Below are 25,243 nucleotides of genomic sequence, written 5' to 3'. Positions count from 1 at the left end.
ATTTAGAATATGATCGAAGTTGGCTTGTTTTGCGCAAAGATTTGACAGCACGCCGGCATGTTATATATTTACAATACAACTCAAGTCAATTGGAACAACAATGGCGCAACAAACAATCAAACACGTCTCCACAGCTCGCATATTGCTGCTCGGCCAAGCAGGTGGGTAACTCTCTCTCTCTCTCTCTCTTTCTCTCTCTCAATATATGGGATCCGATTATCGAACGTCTTTCTTTTTTTTGCAGGCGTTGGTAAGTCCCGGCTGACAGATCTGCTGGCCAGAAGCGTTGACACGCCCACGCCCTCCACTAGGAGCGTCGGCGACGCTTGGTGGAACGTGCAGGTACGCCTGCACGAGTATCCCTGTAATAAAGGGATGCCACCCACACCAGAGTGGACATCGTCCTCGTCGCCCAGCTCCTCGCACAGCTCCGAGCGCCTTGGCTCCTCGTGTAAGCTGTTTCGTCGCAGGGCGGAGGCCGCGTGTGACATGATCCCATATTTTGTGGAATTTTACGATTTAAAGAGCTCGATGCGAATGCCGCGCGAGCATAGGAATCGTCTCTTTCGCAACATCGATGGCATTATATTAGTGTACGATCTTTTAGATATGAGCTCGCATGACAATTTGCACGATTTGCTGTATCATCCACTGCGCCAGATCTGTCGGCATCGCCACAAGCGGCTCCGACCCATCTTAAAACGTCGCCACGTGCCCATCCTAGTGGTGGGTACCAAACTGGATATGTTGAAAACGCGCCGGCTACGTCGCTCGGGCGGCATTGCCGGCCAATTGGGTGCAGATGAGATATTACTTAATTGCTTGGACCCCGACAGCTTGGCCGAGAAATCTCGCAACGAGGGCAAACTGCGAAAATTTCTCAACAATGCCGTCGACTTCAAGCAATACTTTCCAGCCAGACGCTACTGAATCTACATGCTTCTATCTGTATATTTTGTACATTTTGAATTTTTTAGTTTTAATAAGGTGTATTTATTTCTTTAAAGCGTTTTTCTGTTTCGCTTTAACTCAGCCATTTAAGCTCCTACCCAGGTGGCCACTGCATTTGGCGGCCGCCCAGGAAGTGCAAATGTAAATGGTAAACGGACTGGGCGCCATGTTGTCCGTTATTAATGACCACGCGGTAGCCCTTCTCCAGACCCAGTTCCTTGGCCACTTTGCGGCCCACCAGCATCAGATGGCCCAAGAGATCGGCGTCTCCGTCCTCGGCCGTAGAAAGCTGCGCAATTGGCTTGCGCGGTATTACCAGAAAATGGGTGGGCGCCTGGGGCGCAACATCATTGAATGCCACACACTAAACAAAAGTGCAATGAAGATAACTGAATAGACAAAATGTGCCCTTTGTACCGACCTTCTCGTCTTCGTAGATAAATTTGCATGGAATCTCCTTGCGTAAAATCTTGCCAAAAATAGTGTCTTCGGATGCCGCTGCGCTCTGCGCCTTCTCTACCTCACTTGCCATTCTGGCGCAGGTAGTTGATATGCTGCGATAACTATGAAATTTAGGATGAAATAAATTTAAAAAATAATTTCTTTTTTTTTGCGTATTTACCGAAAGAGCCCACTTAAATTCCGGCCGGCGGACACGAACATTGATAAGGGTGCTGCCAACTGAAGTTCAGTAGCTACTTGTCAACGTGCATTATCGAAAATACAAGGTTTCTTTTACTGCGCAAACTATCGTTTGGGCTGCCAATTACGTCATAAGTGACATGCACATTTTGTCGTCGAACTAATATATGTCAATGATATTGGAAATTAAATGGTGAATCGAATATTTTTGTAATTAATAAAATTAAATCAATGCAAAACACCACAAATATTTTGAAATTGTTGATAATCTTTGCAAAGTGCTGCCAACTTATGCTGACATGAACTATCGATTACATTTAATGGAGATAACCAACTTTTCGATAAACGGTCACACGACTGCCTTCGGCATTGGTCATCTGCGCAGCGAGTATAAAGCAACAAAACAGTTTATATATTGCATTTAACAGTTACACAAATACCTTTCATTACTGGTGATGTCAGGGCTGCGCTCCAAAGTTATCACTCTCTACAAGCACGTAAGTATATTTGCCAATTAGCTTGCCACTCACTGCCTGTACCACGTGCAAGTGCACTGTAACAGCGGCAGCAGCCGCAGCTTTAGGCAAGGGGTCGGTGGAGGGGCATCGATACTAAGATTGCGTAAATTCCATTGCAGTTACAATACCTGGGTCGTGACTACCCTGGCCTGAATGGGCCGCAAAAGTTTCGCAAGCAAATTCACGATGCATTCATAAAGAACAAGGATGAGCGCGATCCCAAGAAGATTGTCGCTCTGCTGGCACAGGGACGATATCTCGCCAAGGAGGTGGAGGCGTTGTACTCGCTGAAAAAATATCGCAGCGTTAAACAGCGCTACAGCTGCAATGAAATGCAAAGCGGAAATGCGAATTGAAGGACTGAAACAGAAACGAGAATATGATACATAAACACCTTTTGTTTTTATTGTAATTGAGAAAACGAAACCAAATGTACACCCCCCCCCCACACACACACACACACACACACACACAGCTACCAGCACACATGCAAACACTAATTGTTATTTTCGAATGTCTTGTCAATGTTTAACTTTAAGTTATTGTTGAATAAAAGAGCAACAGTCATTGGATAAGCAAAAAGAAACACGCGCAAACATTGACAAATTATCTGATAACCTTGAATGGTCGTGGGGGCATATTGTCAATAAAAACAACCGTTGGATACACTTGCCAAATTATGACCACGGGTTGATGGTCGCCCATGCGAATGCGTTTACCGTCGGCGCCTGAACTCTGTTGACAAAATTGCGTATTTAAATTCGTTTGAACGTTGATCATCTGTCTACGTTGCCACCGTTCATGTGTTGGTGATAAACAAATCTGACGCCGCTGTCAACGGATTGAGCTTTTTCATACACTTGCCGACGGGCATGTACACTATTTCACGCTCTTTGATACATGTCTATACAGTAGATAAAAATGCCAAACAAGCCTTTATACACATATAAAACAATCGTATTCTATGGAACAATAAGGGTCTAAGTCAATCAAAGGTAAAGTCCTCTAAACTATTTCACTAACCAAACAAAGCCTAAGCTATACAATCTTATCATTGTGAATGAATCATAAAGTCATACTATAAGACATTACTAACTCCAGTCTACCGACGAGAGTATCATCTTTTTTGGTTCATTCATAGAATTCGAACCTCAAAGATGTGTAATAGAAGGAGGAAACAAGATACGTTATTAACAGGGTATGCAGGCGTCGGTGTGACAAAGTTGGAACTGATTTCTTGGGGTTTTCTGTCGCAAAATGAAGAAGCTTTCGCGAAATTGTAAGGGCAAGACATTTAATCTTAACGCTTGTCAATGATTGTGGAATGTTATTATAAAAAACATTTATCACGTCACGTATACGTATACCCCAGCTGATAAGGGAGTTCATTGATGCCAATCAAATCTAAAGGGAAATTTATTAAACTGTAAACAGTCATCGACTACTAAATACCCTACGTTAAGGCCTGTGAAGTTGCCTTATACAGCGTGGTAGCGTATAGCCTTGTAATCATTTCTAAATAGTGTAGCTGGTAGGTCTCGATTCTGCCTAAAAGAAAAGATTGGGCTCATACGTGTGCAGCATACTTTAACTTATGCCGAGCTTGGTCAAGGTATCTTGGATAACAAATAATACTAAAACATAATATTTAGAAGCTATATGATACAGTGGCCCGATAGTAAAAGGATTTAGCATATATATGAGAAGCAAGTGAAACGAATGGCATTTGCAAAGTTTGGTTCAGATATCTTGATAAATGAAATAGTCCAAAATATCTCTTTCTATGCGTCTTTCTATCATGACAAAAGAATAATACTCCCTTCCAGGGTATAAAAAGCGACATAAGATACTCTACTATATCGAAAGGAAATATAGTTAGATTTCTAAGCAAACTAAATCATATATGGTGATCAAATCCAAAATTGATTAACGCTACAAACTTGTGTACTTATATACATAACTTCTTAAGATCATATGCACATAACTATAATAATATAAAATATAAAGTTTTTAATTAAATTAATATTTTTGGAATATTTAGTTGTAACATTAAATTATTATATAACTAACAATGACAACTTGAAGACAATATATGAAGGGCATACAATTGATAAATGTGGAATAAAAATACTTCATATATAAGACAAACATATAAACACATATTTGCCGAACACACGATTTGTTTAGAATACAAATTAATTTATGTATGGGTTGTAGAATATTAATATTTGAGTTATTCCTTTGTTATTTACAACATAAAACCTCCCTAATATTGTACTATTTATAATATTCTAAGCTAATATTCGCATGCCGCTGATTAAATAAGAAACTTACAATTACAAAACTATTAGCAAGTATCTGTAAAACTAAATATTGCTAAAATCACAAAGATTTCCAGGGGAAAGCGTCATGGTCACAGTATAAATGATTCGGATGCTGTAAATCACTTTAATAAATACATATAACATATATATATATTTAGTAAGTAATCAGCCGAATTCAAAGCCTAAAACATCATCCATGCCATAGTCAAACAGACGAAAGTCCTCCTCATAGATTTCGTACAGATGCCGTATGGCGCCAATGGGCAGTGGATCAAAGTAATTTCGCAGATTGGCGCGCGTGCTGGACGGCTTGTGGCCAGTGGGGAATGTCAAGTTCTTGGCACCCGCCAGATACAGCGCCAAGGCGGAGTCATCCAGTAAGGTGTCGTATTTGCCTGCAAGGGATGTATGATTGTTTAGAAAATGTGTCATCTGAGTGTTCCAGCATGTGACTTACCCACAACGTTGTACTTCATGACACAGGGATTGCACAGTTTGGCAATAACCTCCCAGTGCTCATTGTAGTCCGTTTGGTTGGTGCGACTAAGCTCCGGCGTCAGCAAATACTGCACGAACTCGCCAAACTGAACATCGTTGCCCTGATTAAGGGACTCGTTGCTAGCACCGGGGCGCAGCTCCCGCACAATCTGACGACCCACACGGGACTGAAAGTAGCGTGCGCTGGGCGAACCACCCTCCAGCTTATTGCGATACGCGGAGAGCAGCCGCTCAAATGGATGCCGTACCAGAATAAAGCGTGTGTACTCTTCGCTGAGCACCTGGGCGCGCTCCTCCTCGCTCAGATCGTAGAATTTGGTGAACATGCCCACCGAATGCGCCAGCGACCCAGGTATCTGCAGCGGATCCGTGCCATTCTGCCACTTGCCCGTCAAGAGCATCAGCACCCGTTTCCAGTTTGTGCAGGCCACCTACACGAGCGAAAGGGAGCATCGGGGAAATAAAACATTTTGTTTAGTTCAAGTTCTGTTGCAATTTTAACTAAATAAACAACAATTCGAATGAGGCCACAAAATGTATTTTCTGGTTTTCCTATGAATTATGTTTACCACTGAGCAAGAACATTAAAATGTTGTCTGTCAGTGATTCAGAATTTGGGCTCTATCTACTTTAAAGGAATTCTTGTGAAATCGACTCAACGATAAGCACGTTGAGCGCCAGCACGGATTCCATATCTCAACATAACAGTTGGCTATTTTTTATCATCGACAAAAGCATTTCAGGGCTTTGGGAGATATTTCCTGTATAGAAGATGGCGGGCAAAGGATATGTTCGCAAAATAAAATATATATATATATATAGTGCGGATTTCATGATAATTATAGAAACTTGACAAGCAAATCGGTGAATATTTAGCAAAGTAACAATTCGAAAACCTGTTATTTTAACTTAGCTTCCGCTCCGTCAACTTATTTGCAATTTGTCATAAACAAAGAGCCGGCAACAAAATATATAATGTACATGTAGATATGATTACAAAATACTTTTTCAATTGGAATTTGAGCCGACTGTGCAAAATGAGTTGAACATAAATTATAGAAAGTAAATAATGAGCAAGCAGAGGGCAATGTGGAGAGGGTAGATGTCATATTTTATTATGAAGAAAATAAAATTATAATTGCGAACAATGCGATCTACTCAGATACTCGGCCAAAACACTTTTCTCTTAACTGCCAATGCTAATGAATTGCAATTTACGCCAAGATTTATGTTTAGAAAAAAAAAATGCGGTTTAATTGCTGCATGCGAGTATTCCAAAGCACGCTGAGAGCTGGCCACTTAGCGGATCAACTATAACTAAGCAGCCACAGCCACAATTACAGCAACAACAAATCAACTAAACATATAAACATTTCGCTTAGGCAGGGCAGCCCGACCGACAATGTCGAGTGTAATTAAACGCTACAAAAACATTTCAAATCACAAAAACAAACAATTTTCGTATACACAACACACAGGAAAAACTACGGGCCGAGTGGTGCTGCTGCCACAGTGGTGCGCAGCCTGCCGCGGAAAATCAGCCTACAATTGAGCAATGTCAAGTTGTCAGATAAAAGTGAAATATCCACCTAAACAAAACATGTTGATGTGCTGCAGACTCAAACATAGCTGCGTAAATGAAGCATTGTCGGTGGTTTAGTTTACGGTTCGAGCCAGCCTCCTGCCTGAAGAGGTTTGGTTCAGCTGTGCTTATTCAAATATGTTGAAACTATGTTGGAAATCCGGGCTTGAGCTTCAGGATCCAGAAGATTTAGAAGCCTTGGTTCAAACCAACATCACGCTTTAAGTTCGGCTCGCTTCTGTTAACTCAGATTTGGGTTTGAGCCCACATATCGTTTTACATTTATTGAAATTCGCATTTTTATATTAAGAGCTTGCAACATATTGTGAGAGCTTGTAAAAAGCCCAAAATTTTAGCAATTTTTAATCTCGTATTGGACACTAAGCTATGGTCTAAGTTTGGGTTCGGCTGTGCTTTATGCAACTTATCGGGCCTCCTAAGTTTGTATTTATCAATAGACCGCGATCCACTGTGCATGCCAGAGGTAACAACGAATCGCGGCAAAGGTTCAGGTTCAGCGTTTTTCGAACACAATGCGCATACGTTAAAATTATTTGCAATACGTAAGCGATCATAAAATACAATTTTACACAATTTCTTTTGGCTATAAAAGGCACATTAAGCACAACACGCAATGGTCGCATAAAAAGCTCAGCTGTACAGTGGACAGTGGGGTTAATAGCACACGAATACGACTTCGTGGAACGCGGTCAGGTAAAAGCGCGCTAAGTTTTTGACCCCCCACAACGCAAGCTGAGATCTCGTGCCTACGCCTCTGTCGAGTAGTAATTGATAAAAAGAAAAAGAAAGGAACGCGAGCTTGTCATACAACACGATACGCCCACTCCGGCAATCGATGCGTACCGCGATTATCAATGCGACAGGTGAACGCGGTGGTCTTTCAAATATAGCTTCTACATTTTAACCAAAGAATACTGTTACCAACCTCATAGCGAAGCACTCATTAATTAGCTAATTGAAATACGATCTGTGATATATGAGATCTATTATAGCTTGTACGGGGTATTATAATGTGTAACGCATTTAAGAAGTTGTCGGCCATCCCATAAAGTATATATCCCTGATCAGTATCAACAGCCGAGTTGTTACAGGCACTGCATATATCGGAACGGGCCGGATCAAATTACTTTATCATATAGACGTCTATAATCTATCTACTACTACTATCTACTATGACTCCCCTAGCAACAATCACGTGGAAGGATAGCTTTTTTATGCAAGGGTATTCAATCTTCGACATGCCGTTTATTGTGATAATCACTACTTTTAAGTCAAATGTGGTGTCTTTACGCCATGTTTAAAGCGATCTCACATTAACTCCTCTACTGGACAAGTTGCTTCATTGTAACTTTTTAAAATATTCTCCCAATTGTAGAGTTCGATTGCTATTGTTAGCAGGAAAAACTGCCATTACACAAACATATCTCGGCACAAGAATGTCGGAAATTCAATTTGAGCAACAATTGTAACATAAAGAAGAAACAAGGTGTCAAACTCACAAAGTGGCGCCACAACCACGAGGCATACGTCATGGCACGGCATAGCCCATTGGGTATTACTCAACAGCCGCAATTTGAGCACCACCACAAGCAAGAGCTCATTATGTTGGGCGAGGGTTCAAAGTGCGTTGGACACATGAAACACGACTCTATTTATATATCGCACCTGCAACAGGTGAGCAATTTCAGTTTTGTTAGCTGGTTAATCTAATCAAATAGTTCGTCTAATACAATATCATAAGTAGGTATTTGATAGCAGCCGCAAGTGGAGGAAATGGTTTTTTGTTTTTTTTTTTTTTTGAGAATTCCATACTTTGCTAATTTCCTTCAATTGAATTAGCTTAGTTAAGGTCTAGATTCTTATCGAGCGCCTTATTAAATCGAAATTTAATTAATAAAGGCAAAAACTTTGATAATCCCAAATGGACGTCATTTAATTGGCCCATTGGGACGCGCAGATAAGGAAATGTGTATCCCAATTAGAATATTCGCTGATCTAATCAACGTGCCCTGCTTATCGAACAGACGGGCAGAAAGTCGAGTAGACAACCACTTTGGCATTCGATCTGACACACTCAGAGACAGCTCTCGTGTGTTTCTGAACCCATGCAAATTGCTCAGCAATTCTACAACAAATTACAAAACACTGATAATAATTGCTTATAATTGTCAGAGGCTCCACTAAAACGCAGTTTGCATATAGGAAAAATATAAGTTGAACTCGACTCTAGATATACTCTGTAAGCTATTAAAGGTAAGTTGTGTGGAGGATTAAATCTCTGGGTTTTGTTGAAAATTTTCTTAATTTTGAATATCGTTCGGAGCTACATACAAGATTTTAGTTTAGCAGCTCCAAAGTACTCTAAAGTCAACTTTGAATACAATGAATTATATATTTATTTTCATTTTTGTAAATTAAATTATTTAAAATTTTAATCAAAATTAAAATCTGAGCCGAATCAAAGTCACGTCTGAAAGCGCAGCAGAAACTGCATTCGCACATTTTGAAAACAAAGTGCATGCCCGGATTAAACCCAGTCTACACTTAATTTACAAGGTATATAAATGCATTTATGGCCATATAATTTATAATTGCACAGAGGTTTAGGGAAGGTTATATGGTTATCTACGCCAGTACTATGGAAATTGACTTCAATAACAGACATGGCGTCGAATTGCCAAGCAAATCAAAGATTGGCATAGTCTCTTGATAAGCCAGCCAAGTGGTGCGGGATTTAGACAAGCAATCAGCTTGTACTACTTATAGTCAGTCTTGTTGTCTGGTTAAACTCGTCTGGTGAAAGCAACACAATCACACGAAATCGATTGAACAATTATCATGCCACATGTGGCAAGAATAAACAACAGTCCAACAGTGTGAGGGGCCGGTCTGAGCTGTTGTGGTTGCTGTGGCGCTGCCTCTGGGGGAGCATCAAATGTCAGCAGGCCAGTAAAAGAGAAAACGTGGAGCAAAAAATAAAACAAGTTTATTTCATGTGTGGATGAGAGGCATTTGACAAAGGGTCGCAGCACGCTGGACGGCCACAAGCGGAAGGGAGCTAAACCACACATGGCGAACCGGGCAGTCAGAATAGAACACACATAAAAAAAAGTGTCTTCTAGTTGGCCATGCTCGACCATGACATACCCTATACCCCCCAGTCAATACGAGCTACATTTAGTTCAGTAAAACATAGCTCCACAAACACTCTGTCTGGCACTTTATAAGATCAAAGATATTTCTTTCTGCCTGTTACTTAAATTTGCACCTAACTATTATACCCCTTTTGTAAACTTTCAATTGACACAGGGTATAAAAATAAAATTCTGAAAATTTCGTTTTCAGTCAGAAAAGTTTTGTGTTCAAAGCTGACGCAGCGAATTAATTGAAAAGGTTGAATAAGTATATGGAGAGGTGGGTACCTTGGGCACATAGCAGTAGAGCAGCTTGTGCTCCTTATCCACAATCATGTGATCCATTTGCAGCTCGGTAAGATCATCCACAGTTTGCCTGTTGGCCTCCAGCAGTTCACACTGTCGCTGCATAAACTCCTGACGCTGTATATTGATTGTTTGCGTGAGTTCCAGGCTATGTTTGGTGATTTTGACATTGTTGTTGTTGCCATCCTCAAAAGCGGCAGCTGCCAAGAGCCGCACAAAAGTGTAAAGCAGCAGAATGCCAAAAATTTGTACATTTTGATTCATTTTGGTCTCGCAAAGCTCTGGTTTTGGCGTAGTTTATAGTTCAGGCTGTTGTTCATTTGGCAACTTTATAAATTTCCTTTTCGTTTCGTTTTAGCTCTGCCGCCGGCGACCGAAATACTTGACGCGATGCACAAACTTCAAGTTAGCCCCGTTCTCAATACCCAGCGCCGTTAGAGTCGCGCGTCCGTTGTCAACGTTGTCATCGATCGGCTGATTGGTATCCACGTTGAACAGTGCAAAGCAGCGCCATAGAAACCGCCAAGAGACCAGCGCGCGATGTTGGTGCCCGTTGCGCAGCGCCGAGTTAACTAATTCGCCACTGGAGCGCGGCATGGCTTCAGCTCCAGCAGATCCCACAACCTGTTGTCGGTCACTATCTTCGGCCCGGCCAGCGGCGTCTTCGGCTACCCCACGACGTTGTTCGCGTTGTCTTCGTTTCAGTTGAGCGCACGAGATCGTGGCGATCGCTTTTTTCAGTTGGGCAATCGTCGGAGAGCGCTGATGGAGCTGAAATATCAATGAAAATGCACAGTGTGAGAAATAGAGAATGTGAGCATTTTAAAGTTTTGAAGTAAGAGCACTGCCAATTTAAGAGCTAGTAAAATATAAGTAAACACTTGGATATGTTTCCATATAATATGGTTATGTTAAAGGACAAAAACTTCAGGAATATCTAATTACGACTCTCCTTTCCTTAGATATTCATTCGTAGCTGTAGCTCAGCATGAACCATATCTTTATTTTGAATAATAAGTCGCAAAATAAGAAGCTTGTTGGAACGGGAATTCTTTTTAAGTTTTCGATTTTTGGAACTACTAATTGAAAAAATGCAAATAAATTTTAAGCATTTTACATGTGCCTGTAATTATATTTGTTCTACCTTCGGCACGCAGGTAATTTAATGGAAAAATACATGAACTTCGGAATGCAAGTTTTAGGAACTTTTTTCCGGATAACTAAATAGATTTATAATATATAATGGAGATGGTAGACCCAAAGTTTAACCACAATATAAAACAGTTTGTATTCAAAGAATCAATGAAGCATGAAGCTGCAAGAAGTTCTTTCTCTTCTCTTTTTAATTCTTATTTTCATTGTTCCACTTTTCAAATGGCGTTTTTGGCATGAAAATGAAATAGTGTTTACATAAACGGCGAAAATTTCACCAGCGTCTACAAAAGAACCTCGCGAATTGGACATTAATCAAATTGATGAATCGAAAACGGCTACATATGTATGTACATATTGAATTGAATGGCAATCGGGTGCAAACAGCTGCGCGCAAGGTAACTGGGAGTTGTGGGGTCAATTGAGAGCTTCCGACTGAGACTCCGAACAGCCGACCAGTGCTGCCAACTGACGCTTCGGAAAAATAACGGATTCCATGTAAAAAAAAGCTTCGTGAATGTAAAAATATTGTTGTATTAGCTTTCTGTAAATTGCTGGCAAAAACAACTGATTATATCAAATTAGAACAATGCGACTGACGTTCTCTGCAAATAGCTAAATGTAGCTACAAAATAGCTGAATTACCTCAATGTCGAGCGTGCTAAGTCCGTCGCGTTGCACGTGGATCGATGTAGCACGGCCCTCCGCTTTGGCAATCTGTAATTATGAAACATAGAACAGTTAACGGTAACATCAGGTGCCATAACATTTGTTCTGGCCATCAATTAGCAGCTCCACCAGAGTAGGTCACCCAACGATGGATTGTGACGAAAGCGAGGCAACGTGCTAATTGAGTTGCCGATCGGACAGTAAGGTGGCGCTTAGTGCGCGAATATTGTGACGTCACAGGAACACAGTTTGTGCTCTGAGAATGCTGCTTGTTAAGCACCACCTTAATGTTCGTTTCTCTTGCGGTTAACTTGCCTGGCCTAAAAGTTCAGCTGCCGTGGGATCAGGGGGCACATCTGCCAGCTCTTCGAACTCGGCCAAAATCTGCCGCAATTCTTGGGAGCTTGCAGCCAACATCGCATTATGCTCGGCTCGCTCAAAATCAGTTCCTAAGCGATCTAAAATTGTCCTTGATTTGGCGTGTTTTTTGCGCTTTGGTTGTCGCTGTTGCATGCCCGCCAAGTTGCGCGCCTCTCTAATTGCTTTCCTCTGCAAATTAATGGGCATTCTTTTCAACCTTCTGCGTTTAACCATAATTTGATGACGTTCTCGTAATAAATCCATTTTACTGCTTGAATCAGATCACAGCAACAGCTGCAGTAATTTAAAGTCTTTTTTATATATATTATATATAACACTACACGATCACTTCAATCAACTTTTAATTTTCAATAGCGTCCGGTCATTCACACGCTGCGTTTACAAGCAAACAGCTGTTCGGAATCTGAGTGTGACCAAACACCAAAACATTTATTCACCACTTGCACGCAGACGCTCAATTCCGCGTTTACTTTGCTCAAATTTGCGTTTCAAAAAGTTCAAGTCAATTGAAATCGAACAAAAGTAAGAAAATTAATATATTAAAACTGATAAAGTGGGTAATATTCTCTGAGTTCTCGAACTCAGAACTCCGAATTCACACAACAAATTTAAGAAATACATTTCTAGATTAACCGCACATAACCACGCTGGAGCATGAACATCTGGTTTCGAGTCATCAAAAAGCAACCCAAGTAGGACTATTCACTCAGAGAACTATCCGAAATGCCATGTATATATAATATTTTATTATATTGCCTGTATATGTAGCCGACATGGTGTGATGGTAATCAATTCAGACCTTTTTCCAAATTCAAAAATAAATAAATAAACAATATCATTTTTATAAATCAACATCATGTCGAAAGGAAAGGGACCTCTCTCATTACTATATAATGGTATAATCAATGCCGTTGATAAAGTCGTACCGACAGGCGCGCGCCCACTTTGGGAATCACCGGCAGGTGCGTGCACTGATTATTACATATATTTAATTTCTTATTTAATGTCTGTCATATAGGTCCAAAAACCGTGTTCTTCTGGGCACCTCTAGGCAAGTGGGTGAGTTAGACGATGATTGATCGATTTATTTAATTAAGAGATATACATATATGTTCTGTTTTTCGATTAAGGCTCTAGTGCTTGCTGGAATCGGAGATCTTATAAGACGACCGCCCCAAAATGTATCCCTCAATCAGTCGGGCTCGCTCGCGCTCACCGGACTAATTTGGTCCCGTTATTCCATGGTGATCATACCCAAAAACTACAGCCTGTTGTCAGTAAATGTTGTGGTATTTTTAATACAGAGCTTTTTAATTGCAAAACATTTAAAATGGCGAAGCGAAAATGCAAAAAATGTTGTCTTCTACCATCCGCACAATTTTATATCACTTGGTGACGACTGGTGGTAGCCATGGAAGATCAAGGCGTTCTTAATGAATATGACCCTGAAAGTGAAGATAAAACATTTTTATATATACATATATACTTGAGTTGTTGATTTATTTTTTCCTTTTGTTTTGTTGTATTGAATCTGGTTCAGAGGATATTTCGCCAAACTAGGTGGGGTCCTCAGGCTTTAGCGTGGACAAACGTTAAAGATGGCGTTTTTTTAAAAAAAGGCTGCATCGTCATACAAAAAAAAAAAAAGTATCAAAACTCAAGCTTATCACGTCTGCTATGAATTATGTAATTCATTCTACAAATACAATCGGTAGGACGGAGTTTTTACAACTCGAAACTATTTTTCCAAAATTTAAAAATAAATAGAAACATTATATTGGCATCATGTCGAAAGGAAAAGGACCTCTTTCTAAATTATACAACCTGATAATCCATTCTGTTGATAACGTTGTGCCCCAAGTGGCAAGGCCCTTATGGGAAGCTCCGGCAGGTGCGAACTGCCAAGAGTTTCGCTAAACAAACACTAATTTAAAGCCTTTACCCTTCAGGTCCGAAAACAGTTTTCTTCTGGGGGCCTTTCGGTAAATGGGTAAGTTTGAAGAACTCTACCAATGTCAATGTTCAATTTTGATAGGCCAATTCCGTCTGAAGCTCCTCGTTCTTGCTGGAATCGGAGATATCCTGGAGCGACCGCCGCAGAATGTATCCCTCAACCAGTCGAGCGTGTTGGCAGCAACTGGCTTGGTCTGGTCCCGATACTCCGTGGTCATCATTCCCAAAAATTACAGTCTACTCTCTGTGAATTTAGTTGTATTTTTAACTCAGGCATATTTAATTGGCAAGCATCTGAAATGGCGTTACGCGAATTCAAAAAACACGGCGTAGCACTACGCACACATTTTTTTTTTTTAATTTCTCCATTGCAGTAAAGATGATCTGAAAAGAAATCTATTCTCTTGTTGCTTTTTTTTTGCGTGCCGCTCGGAAGCTTTACAACTTTTTATTCTTTTTCTTACGCATTTTGCAATCATCTTGGTTCAAACTCTTAAGTAATAGTATATCTGTATATATCGTATTCATAAGTAAGGTATTGTACGCCCACTTTAGTTGTTGTTTGTGGGCGTAGGCTTTGGGCATGTGACTTAAAATAGTTTGAAATTAAAACTTAAACTGAACTAAAATCGAGAAAATTCGCTTATAGTATATACAAAAATGTTATCGGCTTGGGTGCTGGCATCGCTGAGTTCTGGTTCTGTTTGGCCAACGGCGTTGCGCACAAGCCTCGCTCTGATTGGTCGTCCTGGCGTCTTGCGTCCTGCAAAGGGGTGGGGACGCCAATGCGCTGCCTGCAAAGGAGGCTTCGTTCGTGCAATTGTCTTGCCGCCAACTCGCTCGAGCCGGGCTGAAACGAGCACCGCATTGCAGTTGGCAAACAGCCTGTGCAAGTCACGAAGCACACACACACACACAGACACACACACACTAGGGCGCACACAACTGCAAATAGTTTTTGCTGTGCCAACAGGCGTATGCGTGATTTATTATCAACGGTTTTTCCCATGCGCGTGTGAGCGCAGCAATCAAAGTCTATTTGCCTGTGTATGTGTGGCCTTGTATATGTGTGTCGCTGTGCGTCTGTGTGTGCGTGTGTGTGTGTGCTTTGAACGTTTGCCAAGTGCATTACGCTGCCTGCTGCCGACTTGAACTTTTAGCCGCTGCGCTGCCATTGGTTGGTCAGGCCTAGGACCAGCTGCAGCGGCCGTGGCTGCCAATTGGCCAACGAGGCTCCTTTAACGCATCGCTGCAAAGAGAGAAAGAGAAAGAGAAGCAGAAAGGGTGAATATGAGTGAGAGTAAGAAGGATGTGCATAAACATGCTTGTAGTCACACTTTGGCTCCACGAGAGCAAAAATAAGTAAACCAAATAGATTTCATATGATAGAAGAATTTCATAGGTTATTGTTATGTAATGAAAACTTTCTAGAAACAAAAACATCCTCTTCATAAAAAAAGAACGAGCGAGTTTGAGTGCAAAATGGAGTATGCTCTATTTAACAGGAATATTTCTTTCTACATCAATGAATTCTAAAACGTAAATTTTTGTTCTGCTCAGTTTCAATTTTTTGTTCCTTTGCTAGTGTTATTGTACTTTATTGTTTTAAAGTTTTCAAGTTAGATATATGTTTAACATTCATTCAATTTTACAAGTCTTTAAGATTGTAACGCTTGGATGGACACACCCTAGCCAAAAGATATGGCTGCAACGAATACGTCATGTCTTTTGGACTTCTCAGCCCTCATCTGACTTGGTAAGGGAAAAATAATGGGCGGGGGAGGGGAGGGGGGGGGGCTCTTAGAACACAACGCAACGATGGGAATGGGCGCTTGCCAAGATGGTAGGTTGCCAAAATCTCGAGAGATTTTCTCACGCTCGCTTCCAAAGAATCTCAGTGGCAATGAACTTTTCTCGCTCTCAAGTTCTGTTGTTGCGTAATGCTGCTGCGTGCTGAGGAATCTTGGCAGCCGTCCTGGGATTTCCCCAAGCACACACACACACACATGCAGTCTCACACGCACACTAACTGCTTCTACACTGTAATTAAAGCGCCACCTGCCGCGTTGGCGCGTAAACAAATTTGGACTGCATAATTTATGATCATGGAGTTTTGCCAATAAGTTTCTGGATGAGTAGACAAACTGTCTGCCAAGAAAAAATTCTGGGCCGTCGATCTTGCCCCTTCCCCCCCCTCTCTCTTCATCTTGCTGCTGTTCAGCTCGGTTAGTTAACTGAGGTCAGGGCTGCTGACGCCATTGGCCCCGGAACTGTGCTATTGAACAGCTGCCAATTGTGACCACTAGATATTTATCCATTCCAGGCAATTCCTCAACACACCCACCACCTACCACCACCAAGCATCTACCATCTTCGCACAGAGCGCAAGTGTTAATTATGTCTTGATTTATTGACTCTCGAAAAGGGCAACAATTGCCCCTAATTGCCAATTGAACATCTGCTCAGTTGTTTGCCACTTAATTTACGACTTTAGTCAGGTTTCTAATAGATTATTATTGAGTATAGTGGGTAACTAAAATCTAAAAGACTGCCGCCTGTACATTATGCATCTCTTCTGTGTGCGAGTCAAAGTGCTTGGCTAAAAATAACAGCGTGTCAAACATGACAGGAGTAGCATTCTGGGCGGTCTGTGGCAGGCGTTATGCAACGCATGCCACAAAGGCAAAGTGTTTACTCGACAATAGGTGTGAACATTTGCTGTTTGCATGTGTAGATTTGAAAGTAGATACAACTCATGTCATCCAATAGAATGCCTCGATGCTAAGGCAAATTACATTTTTCGACAATTTGTTGTTGTTATAAAAGTGGATATAGTAAATGCTACTCATGCGGGCTGAGCATAATAGTGTACGGAAAAGAATGTACCAAAAGCTTTAATGTGCTTTCAACATTTGCTTAGCTTGAACAAGTTCTTATCTTCCTTTAAGACTTTGCACTCCAGTTAATTTGAAATGAAAACTATTTAGTTAAGCAAAATGATTTCACTTCAATTATGTTTCTACGATCTATATTCAGTTGGGTAAATGTGTTTTTAAGTTGACTTCCAGCAAAATGTAAGTATAAATGTAAATTTAACCTTAAACATTTTAAAATGTTTTCTATTCATCCAAAACAAATATCTAATTTCATTCATTAAGATAAAGCTTCTACAAAAATCCAAAAATCCTACCAATAAAAATTGACCATAAAAGTGCAGACCATTTAATATGCCTTTGTCTAACGTATTTTATATTGTTAATAAAAACCAGGGGCAATATTGTTTAATGAATAATTCTACCCATTTCGTATACCCGCTGTGCATATGTACAGATTGTATATATCATGCTTGGGATCTGTGCTATATAGAATGTTTCACGGACGACGCAAAAAGTACCAAAGGCTTTGACGTTTTAAACAAATGTCGATTTTGTATATTGTTTTATTCTAGTTTTCGTCGCTGTTTGTGAATCGGGCAAAATTTGCTTTTATTTATTTTGCTCTGCAGCTGAAAGCGGATTTTTTTTGTTTCCCCAATTTTCTTGGGGCTTTTTGTTTTTGGGTTGATTTTCGATTTTTCTCGCTTGTTTGTAGATTTTTCATTTACCTTGCTATTTTCGGACACACTTGACGGGAGCGAAGATCGACAAGCGAAAGGCACGGACCAAAAATTGCGCAGAACTGTCGCCAGAAGGCCCTTATATACCACATAAGCAGTACATGCCCGCATATACCCAATACATCTTTTATATATAAATAGTATTCGGACTGCTCCTGATGTTATATACTGTTCGCCGATTTGCGAGACGAGGCGAGGCGGGGCGATGCGATGACGCGCAATTGACGCGGGCAAAGACGCGTTGAAAACGCGCGACTATCGTCGCTGTCGCGTCTATTTTCGTATATCACATAGAAAAACAGATACAGATACAAATGCATACACAGAGATACATATAGATACATACATATAGAGATATATAGATACGACTACGATTGTTTGTGTATTTCGCCTAATCTATTTCAGTGCTTCATCATTTTGTAAGTCGTTCGGTTTTTGCATTTCTTTTTTTTTTCGTTATTTGGTTTTTCATCGAAAATGTATTTTGTCTTTGGGATTTGTCTGTTCTGTCTATAGGGCGGCGGCACAAATTGTAATTAGTGCTAGTTTTTCTAGTTTTAATTAGAATATTTCTTATTTTGCACGTATACCTTGAAGATGCCAATGCGATGCAGTAAGACAGAAGCTGTCACTTTCAAATACGAGAATTGTTCATTAAATACTAGAATCGAGCATATATATACACACCCGTGTGTACATATGTATCTTAGCATATTAATTGTCGTTGTTATGGTCTTAAAAATCTTGTGTGAAATGACTAAAAAGAAATAACAATCATATAAACAATTTAAAAACTAAAACAACGGCTATATCTACCTAGCCGAAGATTAAATACCCTTGTAGACATATAGCTCTTAAATGCTTTTATATAAAGGCTTCACTTTGGCGGGCCATAAGTTATTTGCATAAATATTTAAGGAGTATAGAAAAATTTAGATTTATTATCCGATTCATTGAGAGCTATGCTTAAAAATGACAGTAAAGCTCTTTACATTCAAGTTTCCCTAAAATAAACTTCAACCGATCATTCTTATGTTAGCTTTATGATATAGTAGCCCGATTTGGCTGGTTTTGATATTTGCCCTGTGTGCAACAGAAAGACGAATCAGTTTAAGATTAATCTAAAACTCAGACAGACGGACAGACCGAGAGAAGGATATATTATTATCAGATGCTCGGAGATGTTGATGATGGGGTCGGAGATGTCTCTTTTTATGGGTTAATGAGAAGATTAATGAAAAGATTGCTTAAGATTTTGCGTGACCGGAACTAATAAAAACATAATATTAAAACTCAGAAAACGACTTAGGAATGCATAATGTATCTATTATTTTCCTTAAATTTCAACAAGGTAAGCATAAGAAAGTTGGCCAGTTGGGATTACTTATTAGCGCAAAATTGAGAATGGCTGATAAAGTGCTGAGAAATGTTAATTCTGTAGGAACTGGCTTAATGCCACGGTAAAGCGATTAAGTATTTAGTATTTATAAGTAATAAAATTCCACAGCAAAACACAGTTTTTATTAAGACACGGAATAATTCGTTCAAATGAAGACCGAACTTTCTTTTACGTAAATAAAACTGGAATCTTTGTCAAATATTTTTGCACACCAAAAAAATCGAAAAACGAAAGCAACAATTTATGTGATTTATGTGTGGCAAAAGCGAAAAATTTGTGTTTTGGTAGCAAGTTCCATTGCGACAGCTGCAGCCGCAGTGGACTCCGTCAATGGGAAAGCCGCAAGCTCCAGTTAACTAAAGGGATATTGTGCGGGACGGCAACTTTCGCGGACGACGACGCGTCAACAACTGAGCAACTGAATGTCAATCAAAACAAATAAACAAATGCGAACAACAATAACAACAACGAGAACAACTATCAAATAGAAAACTGAGGAAATTGGCAAACAGAACTTGAATATTAACTGCTGCCAAAACGGCGTGCGGCCAAAAACACAAAAAAAAGAGACAAAAAAAAAATTAGAAAATGAAAATAGAAATTTGCCTGAATATTGGCCAATAAATTTTACAAGTCGTTGACGATGGCCAACGGATTCTCTTGGTCAAGGTCGAGCCAATCAAAGCGTCATTACACAAATATGTGTGTGTGTGTATGTAGAAAATACTTATAATCATAATCATGATAATTGGAAACCTGTTGCCAGAGCCAAGTGCTTTTGGCCAATAAACAATCAGGCGCAACAACTGATGACGTTGTCAAACTGGGCAACTCGTCAAAAGAAAAAGAAAAAACTCAATGTGTGTTTGTATGCGTCAGCAATTAAAATCATAATGAGAGTGCCAAGTGGCGCCCACCGACCATCAGTGGCCAGCGGCCAACTCGACACGAGCCTCTCGCATTCCTCACACACACACACACACACACACACGCACACTCAGGATGCGTCGCTGCTGCCAAGTTGGCAGCCAGACGCAGCTGCGTCTATGTTTATGTTTTGTTGTTGTTGTCTTCCAGTTGTTGGCAATGTGTGCCAATTGGGAAGCAGGAAGTCGAATGTCTTGGAGCTGTACCAAGAAAATGCTGCAGCAGACTTGTAGGCACTGCAAATTGCAGACAAGCGCTAGACGAATGCGACACCAGGGCGTATACGCAATGCGCCCCCAACCAAACGCGTTGGCAGCACCAAAATGTTCAAGCCTCATGCATAACAAATAAATAACCCGACATCATTACAGAAATATACTGAAAATAATAATAAAAATAGATGAGAGAAAAAAAAAAACTACAGTCGGCTTCCCTTTTGGTCATCAAAGGATCGCCGCGCCGCACTAATAAGTTTTCAAGAAAATGAAAAATCGTTTGTGCATTTTTATAAGTGCAAAAATATGCAAATCGAGTAAATCATTATGACTGGACAATGGCAGCGACCGCGGCGCAGACAAAGTTTTGTTTTGAAGCGGCGCATAAAAATTTTCGGTGGCCTCAGCTTCGGTTGCAGCAGGCCAAGAGCTGCAGGAGGCTGGAGTCAGGAGTCACAGGACCAAATAATAATTTGGCGATTTATTTGTTTGTTTGTTTTATTTGCCATGTCTACGCCATGGAAATTATGGCGACTGACTTTTGCAACCCAAAACATAATTTCAACAGACATTGCGAATGGCACTTGCTAGCTAGACGATGGGGCCAGGGTGCAGTGGCAATTGAATATCATTCAAAACAAATAAGAAACTTTAAGAACTGTCAAACTAATTGAACAGCAGAATTGTGATCAGCCGAAGCTTTATCTTAAACAATTCTCGCTGACCTGATCAGTCAAATGTCTCTAAACCAACTTAAGATACCTGTACCTTCCTATTTAAAATAAAATCCGTTTTGTTTTTTTCTGAACTAAAAAGTCCACTTCAGAAATGTACATTGGACATCTGCACGAAGCAAACATAAAAAAATCTTTAATTGTATGTGGATTCTCATGCTCAGCTAAATCGTTTATTTCGCAACTATTTGTCACATCGCATGTTCTTTGAGTCACACAGCGAGATTTTTGGGGCGATTCAATTAGTTTTAATTGCTTGTCGTCGCGCGTTGCCTTCGATTTATTTAAAAATGCGCCCGGGTGCCATCAATAAAATCAATGCGGGCCATAAATCTTTGGGCCGTTCATTGAAACGTGCTCAAATGCAAACGGGCTATCGTTTTGGCCAGCATCTCTGTTTTGGCGTCAATGATAAGGACTGGCAAAAGGAAGTGTGAATTCTGGCCGGGGCTGACCAGGACCATTGTTTGTTTGCCGTAGACTGCACGGCGAACATATGCAGGCAGTCAAGAGGAAAGGACACAATGCGCACGCTGCCAATTTCCGGCCAAAGACGTAAAGACGGGCGCTGGGCGGGCAGCAGGGCCCAAGAATTATTTGCCAGGATGTCCGAAACATTGTTGGTGTCAACAAATTCCTTTTCAGCGAATGCCAACTGCAAAAAAAAGTTCTATTGCCAAAAAAAGAGCAGAAAAATTAATGCGCAAGCATTAAGAAACGAGATGTCCTTTCCGCTGCGAGTCCTGTAGCTGGCCCTTTGCATACCGCGCGCACAATTAAATTTTGTGTTAGTTTTGAGCAACTTTTGGTGCCAGCAGCTTCTTTGAGCTAATTTACTGAGTGCACTCCGTTGTTGTTAATTGCTTTAATGGCTCGGAAATTTCAGCCACAAGTTCAAGAATGATCGACTAGTAGACACCCTCGCAAGGTTTTTTAACATTTTTTAATTTGATGTGTCGGTTTTGTGTAATCAGTATATTTTGACAGATAAGCAAATTTAGGTCTTTATCTTGAAGCATATTCATTTTATGCATATTTTGCCCACATATATTTCCCACACCCAGGTCGGTTAGTTTTTAGAAAGTATGAAAATCATTTAACCTGTGACTGACATCTATAGAAAGCTGTTAACGATTGATATCCCGTGTGCCGACTTTATGTTTACAGGGTATACAAGACATGTACAAGTTTTTCTGTATGATATTAATTGAACGTGATTCGAAATTGTGCTCATAAATTAAAGCATTAAAATTCGAAAAAACAAGCGCATGTTCTAGTATTTAAAAATTAATTGGTCAGCATTTGATATGCTCTTTAGATGTTTCCTTTGTTAAATGTTGTCCATAAAATAATCACTTTCACATTTAGTGCACTATTTCAAAGGTTACATTTTCGGTTTGGGGCTCTTGCTCTGGTTCTGGGCCATATACAATATTTTTGTGTCTAGGCAGCGACTGGCATACTGTGGCAGCTGTGCATTGAGCCAGAACCACATCGGATAAGTAAGTCTGAGCAAGGGGTGAAATCTGTGAAACCCGAATAAACATAGCAGGGGGCCGGGTGTGTGCCTTACCATTTTTGCAGCGCCTATAAATTGTATGTCTTAGCCGTAAATGTAACGCCCACCCAGCTGCCCCTCACGCCACATGACGCATTTAACAAGTTGACATTTTCTGCTGCATTTTGTTTATTTATGTGGCGCCAGGCTGTTGGTTTTTGGCTTTGAGAACTTGCCTTAAAGAGGAATGGCTTGAATGGAAGTGGAATAGCCGAGCATGTGCTCATTTATGGGCTGATCTTCTTGTGGTGACAGCTGCCAGGAAAAGGTAGTTGATATGCCAATTTTTTGTCCAAATTTGCCATAAAAATTGTGGTTCCGTTTAACGGAATGAGTTAAATTGTTATCACTAAAAGTATCACATGCATCCCTCTTTATCTGCTCTCAAGCTCATTGACATATTTGATTGAGACATTGCTTTAAAAAAGTAAATAACGAAATGGGCTTATTTGTAAAACTTTATTTCAAATTAATTGGATATATTATTTAAAAAAAATTAAGGGCAGAATATGAGAATATATATATGCAAAAATTTGGTATTCGAGCTGAGGCATAAGCTTAAGACTGAGACTTGAAAGTATAATAATAACATTGCGACAATTGAAGGCCACAAATCATAAAAGGAATAATTCTTTAGTCTTGCCAATGTTTGCAACAAATTTAGGAAAATAAAGAAAATGTTCAAGTCAATTTTAGGATGTACAATAGTGAAAATAGGTGCAAACATAGAGATCAGATGGCAGAAAAAAGGAATATGATAGACATAAGTTGAACGAAGATCAGTTCTTTTCAAGTGTTCATGTGCATATAAATAAGAGAAAAATATTAAAAAAAATAGATTTAAGCAACCATAAGACCGTAAACAAAAATAATTGGTTAAACTTGTGAAATTTTCTCAACAAATAGTTTGACTGATGCATGGACACATGTTAGCACAATTTATGTTTATGAACACAGCTTGGATCATTCCTTTTAATTCAAATTCATTGAATTGCCAAACTTACCATTTGTCTAGTAACAGCTCAGTTGTCCTCCTGTTGCTGCTGCTGTTCCACATTGAATCTTTGCAAAGATCTGGTCAGGCTTTGAACGAGTCGCTTCGCAACGATGCACAAAACTCGCGCTGATAATTTCTTTAAATCTTAACTTTTGTCTACGAGTGCTTTCGGTTACCAATATTAGTACGAATTAACTGCTAATAACTGTGTGTATATTTGCACAATTGTTTATGGATTGCACTAGAGTTTAGTTAATTGTTGGATTATATCATAGTTTGTTGTAATCGATTATATAAGTGGCATGGAAGTATTCAACGCTACGTTTGCTATTCATTTTTGTTTGGTTATATTTATTTTATTTGTTTAGATATTTGTTGTAGTACGATATTTGAAATATATTTTATAAAGTTAAGCACTAGTCACTACTTAAGGTTGAGTTAAAGTTTATGTATTTTCTTCATGTTGAATATTTATATATATATTATTTTTGCTTTGCTTTTTGTCACACGCGGCGTATGCGTGATTTTTCGTAGCTACCTCTGCGGCTGCCGCCTGATGCGCATCCTTTGAGGTTTCGCACGCGTGTGCATGGCTGACAAATCATTAGCGGCCAGTTAAAACAATGGCGCTTGTTGTTGTTGCTAATGTTACTGCTGCAGTTGCTGTTGTTGTTACTGCTGCTGCCGCTGTTGCTGCTGCTGCTGCTGCTGCAGTTGCAGTTGGTTCATTCTTTTTTTTTTTTGGGCTTAACGCCAGTTGCTCCATTGGCGCACGTCGTTTTTGGCACTGGCCGAAAAAAGTTGACGGCGCACGTTGGTCAGTTCAAAAGGTTTAGGCACACACACACACACAAACGTGCACACACGCGCACACACACACACACACATATATAGAGCACAGCGCGTTTTGTTGTTGTTGTTGTTGCGGCGCGACACGTTTTATTTGTTTTTGTTTGTTGTTTGTTGTTGTTAGCTGTATAATCGAGACGAACGCATCCTGCGAAGCGGCCGCTGTTGTTGTTGCTGCTGCCCCACTGCACCACTGTGCCAGATGCATGTGTGTATGTGTGTGTGTGTGTGTGTGTGTGAGTGCAAGTGTATGCGAGCTGTCAATTGGGGTCCATTGCGGCGATCTTGGCCAGGGTCAAACCACACTGTTTGACTTGGCTAATCAAACTGCGTTTGCGGCCAAAAAATATTCCTTGACTGTCATCCTGCGCTGTTTGGCACTGGCTGCTGCTGCCGCTGCTGTTGCTGCGTCGTCATCATCTTGGACCTTTACCATCACCACCTCTTGGCCAGTAATTGCTGTTGTTGGCTGGCTGGCTGGCTGACTGGCTGGCTGGCTTGACTTGGCCTGGCTGGCTGGCTGGCTGGCTGACTGACTTGTTGGTTGGTTGGTTGGCTGGCCACTTTTCTTGGCTGGCTACGCGTCGCTCAAAAGTCAAAGCCAAAGCCAATCCAAGCGCTGCCCCTGTGCCCTGTGGGCACCAGGCACACCAAAGCCAACACACACATTTCTCGCACGGTGCCCAGTGCCAGTGCCAGTGCCAGAGCCCGGCCCGGTGACTGTGCCAGCTGCCCAGCTGCCAGTTGCCAATTGCCAGTTGCCAGCCTTTTGTTGGCTCACAACACTGACGCTACCAGTTTCTTGGCCAACTGACTG

The 25,243-nt window shown here is 40.5% G+C and overlaps 7 protein-coding genes and 1 long non-coding RNA gene across 9 annotated transcripts; 4 read left to right on the top strand and 4 right to left on the bottom strand.

Moving 5' to 3' along the window:
* Positions 1-4: 4 nt before the first annotated feature.
* On the top strand, positions 5-1,006 carry LOC6629037 (rab-like protein 3). Of its 2 annotated transcripts, XM_070209232.1 has the most exons (3): positions 5-161; positions 245-342; positions 608-707. In XM_070209232.1, the coding sequence occupies exons 1-3, from the start codon at positions 101-103 to the stop codon at positions 611-613; spliced, it is 165 nt and encodes a 54-aa protein (XP_070065333.1). In that variant the 5' UTR covers positions 5-100; the 3' UTR covers positions 614-707. The 2 variants fall into 2 exon arrangements, with proteins under 2 accessions (XP_070065333.1, XP_002052183.1); XM_002052147.4 differs by having other exon boundaries at positions 6-161; positions 245-1,006.
* On the bottom strand, positions 970-1,720 carry HINT1 (histidine triad nucleotide binding protein 1). Its single transcript, XM_002052148.3, has 3 exons — positions 1,574-1,720; positions 1,373-1,514; positions 970-1,315 (listed from the first exon to the last, which is right to left on the bottom strand). The coding sequence occupies exons 1-3, from the start codon at positions 1,612-1,614 to the stop codon at positions 1,046-1,048; spliced, it is 453 nt and encodes a 150-aa protein (XP_002052184.1). The 5' UTR covers positions 1,615-1,720; the 3' UTR covers positions 970-1,045.
* A 237-nt stretch (positions 1,721-1,957) lies between these two features.
* On the top strand, positions 1,958-2,697 carry osi (electron transfer flavoprotein regulatory factor orsai). Its single transcript, XM_002052149.4, has 2 exons — positions 1,958-2,090; positions 2,231-2,697. The coding sequence occupies exons 1-2, from the start codon at positions 2,049-2,051 to the stop codon at positions 2,465-2,467; spliced, it is 279 nt and encodes a 92-aa protein (XP_002052185.1). The 5' UTR covers positions 1,958-2,048; the 3' UTR covers positions 2,468-2,697.
* A 1,409-nt stretch (positions 2,698-4,106) lies between these two features.
* On the bottom strand, positions 4,107-10,373 carry LOC6629040 (carbohydrate sulfotransferase 11). The gene is made up of 3 exons (XM_002052150.4): positions 9,959-10,373; positions 4,893-5,364; positions 4,107-4,830 (listed from the first exon to the last, which is right to left on the bottom strand). Exons 1-3 carry the CDS (start codon positions 10,238-10,240, stop codon positions 4,601-4,603), a joined length of 984 nt encoding a protein of 327 aa, XP_002052186.1. The 5' UTR covers positions 10,241-10,373; the 3' UTR covers positions 4,107-4,600.
* Positions 10,331-12,601, bottom strand: LOC6629041 (uncharacterized). The gene is made up of 3 exons (XM_002052151.4): positions 12,113-12,601; positions 11,774-11,845; positions 10,331-10,747 (listed from the first exon to the last, which is right to left on the bottom strand). Exons 1-3 carry the CDS (start codon positions 12,419-12,421, stop codon positions 10,331-10,333), a joined length of 798 nt encoding a protein of 265 aa, XP_002052187.2. The 5' UTR covers positions 12,422-12,601.
* A 257-nt stretch (positions 12,602-12,858) lies between these two features.
* On the top strand, positions 12,859-13,680 carry LOC6629042 (mitochondrial pyruvate carrier 2). Its single transcript, XM_002052152.4, has 3 exons — positions 12,859-13,140; positions 13,197-13,237; positions 13,309-13,680. The coding sequence occupies exons 1-3, from the start codon at positions 13,035-13,037 to the stop codon at positions 13,585-13,587; spliced, it is 426 nt and encodes a 141-aa protein (XP_002052188.1). The 5' UTR covers positions 12,859-13,034; the 3' UTR covers positions 13,588-13,680.
* A 190-nt stretch (positions 13,681-13,870) lies between these two features.
* Positions 13,871-14,526, top strand: LOC6629043 (mitochondrial pyruvate carrier 2). The gene is made up of 3 exons (XM_002052153.4): positions 13,871-14,069; positions 14,128-14,168; positions 14,231-14,526. Exons 1-3 carry the CDS (start codon positions 13,964-13,966, stop codon positions 14,462-14,464), a joined length of 381 nt encoding a protein of 126 aa, XP_002052189.1. The 5' UTR covers positions 13,871-13,963; the 3' UTR covers positions 14,465-14,526.
* A 601-nt stretch (positions 14,527-15,127) lies between these two features.
* On the bottom strand, positions 15,128-25,243 carry LOC26530622 (uncharacterized). The gene is made up of 2 exons (XR_001450166.3): positions 23,585-25,243; positions 15,128-15,380 (listed from the first exon to the last, which is right to left on the bottom strand). It is a non-coding gene; the product is annotated as an uncharacterized lncRNA (long non-coding RNA).

The sequence above is a fragment of the Drosophila virilis genome, chromosome 4, assembly GCF_030788295.1.
Source record: "Drosophila virilis strain 15010-1051.87 chromosome 4, Dvir_AGI_RSII-ME, whole genome shotgun sequence".
NCBI classification, from domain to species: Eukaryota; Metazoa; Arthropoda; class Insecta; order Diptera; family Drosophilidae; genus Drosophila; species Drosophila virilis.
The sequence above is the reverse complement of the archived record's forward strand: the minus strand, read 5'-3'. Positions and strand labels throughout refer to the sequence as shown.

Bases quoted from the DNA above. Each gene is read 5' to 3' on its own strand.
- LOC6629043 (XM_002052153.4), top strand. From the start codon at position 13,964: ATGTCGAAAGGAAAAGGACCTCTTTCTAAATTATACAACCTGATAATC. The intron at 14,070-14,127 runs GTGCGAACTGCC...TTTACCCTTCAG, and splicing joins CTTATGGGAAGCTCCGGCAG to GTCCGAAAACAGTTTTCTTC. The intron at 14,169-14,230 runs GTAAGTTTGAAG...TTCCGTCTGAAG, and splicing joins GGGGGCCTTTCGGTAAATGG to CTCCTCGTTCTTGCTGGAAT.
- osi (XM_002052149.4), top strand. From the start codon at position 2,049: ATGTCAGGGCTGCGCTCCAAAGTTATCACTCTCTACAAGCAC. The intron at 2,091-2,230 runs GTAAGTATATTT...ATTCCATTGCAG, and splicing joins TTATCACTCTCTACAAGCAC to TTACAATACCTGGGTCGTGA.
- LOC6629042 (XM_002052152.4), top strand. From the start codon at position 13,035: ATGTCGAAAGGAAAGGGACCTCTCTCATTACTATATAATGGTATAATC. The intron at 13,141-13,196 runs GTGCGTGCACTG...TCTGTCATATAG, and splicing joins ACTTTGGGAATCACCGGCAG to GTCCAAAAACCGTGTTCTTC. The intron at 13,238-13,308 runs GTGAGTTAGACG...TTTTCGATTAAG, and splicing joins GGGCACCTCTAGGCAAGTGG to GCTCTAGTGCTTGCTGGAAT.
- LOC6629041 (XM_002052151.4), bottom strand. From the start codon at position 12,421: ATGGATTTATTACGAGAACGTCATCAAATTATGGTTAAACGCAGAAGG. The intron at 11,846-12,112 runs GCAAGTTAACCG...TCATAATTACAG, and splicing joins CAGCTGAACTTTTAGGCCAG to ATTGCCAAAGCGGAGGGCCG. The intron at 10,748-11,773 runs GTAATTCAGCTA...TTGATATTTCAG, and splicing joins TTAGCACGCTCGACATTGAG to CTCCATCAGCGCTCTCCGAC.
- LOC6629040 (XM_002052150.4), bottom strand. From the start codon at position 10,240: ATGAATCAAAATGTACAAATTTTTGGCATTCTGCTGCTTTACACTTTT. The intron at 5,365-9,958 runs GTACCCACCTCT...TCGCTCGTGTAG, and splicing joins TCTACTGCTATGTGCCCAAG to GTGGCCTGCACAAACTGGAA. The intron at 4,831-4,892 runs GTAAGTCACATG...CATCCCTTGCAG, and splicing joins CATGAAGTACAACGTTGTGG to GCAAATACGACACCTTACTG.
- HINT1 (XM_002052148.3), bottom strand. From the start codon at position 1,614: ATGTTCGTGTCCGCCGGCCGGAATTTAAGTGGGCTCTTTCG. The intron at 1,515-1,573 runs GTAAATACGCAA...TAAATTTCATAG, and splicing joins AATTTAAGTGGGCTCTTTCG to TTATCGCAGCATATCAACTA. The intron at 1,316-1,372 runs GTCGGTACAAAG...ACTTTTGTTTAG, and splicing joins TTATCTACGAAGACGAGAAG to TGTGTGGCATTCAATGATGT.
- LOC6629037 (XM_002052147.4), top strand. From the start codon at position 101: ATGGCGCAACAAACAATCAAACACGTCTCCACAGCTCGCATATTGCTG. The intron at 162-244 runs GTGGGTAACTCT...TTTTTTTTGCAG, and splicing joins ATTGCTGCTCGGCCAAGCAG to GCGTTGGTAAGTCCCGGCTG.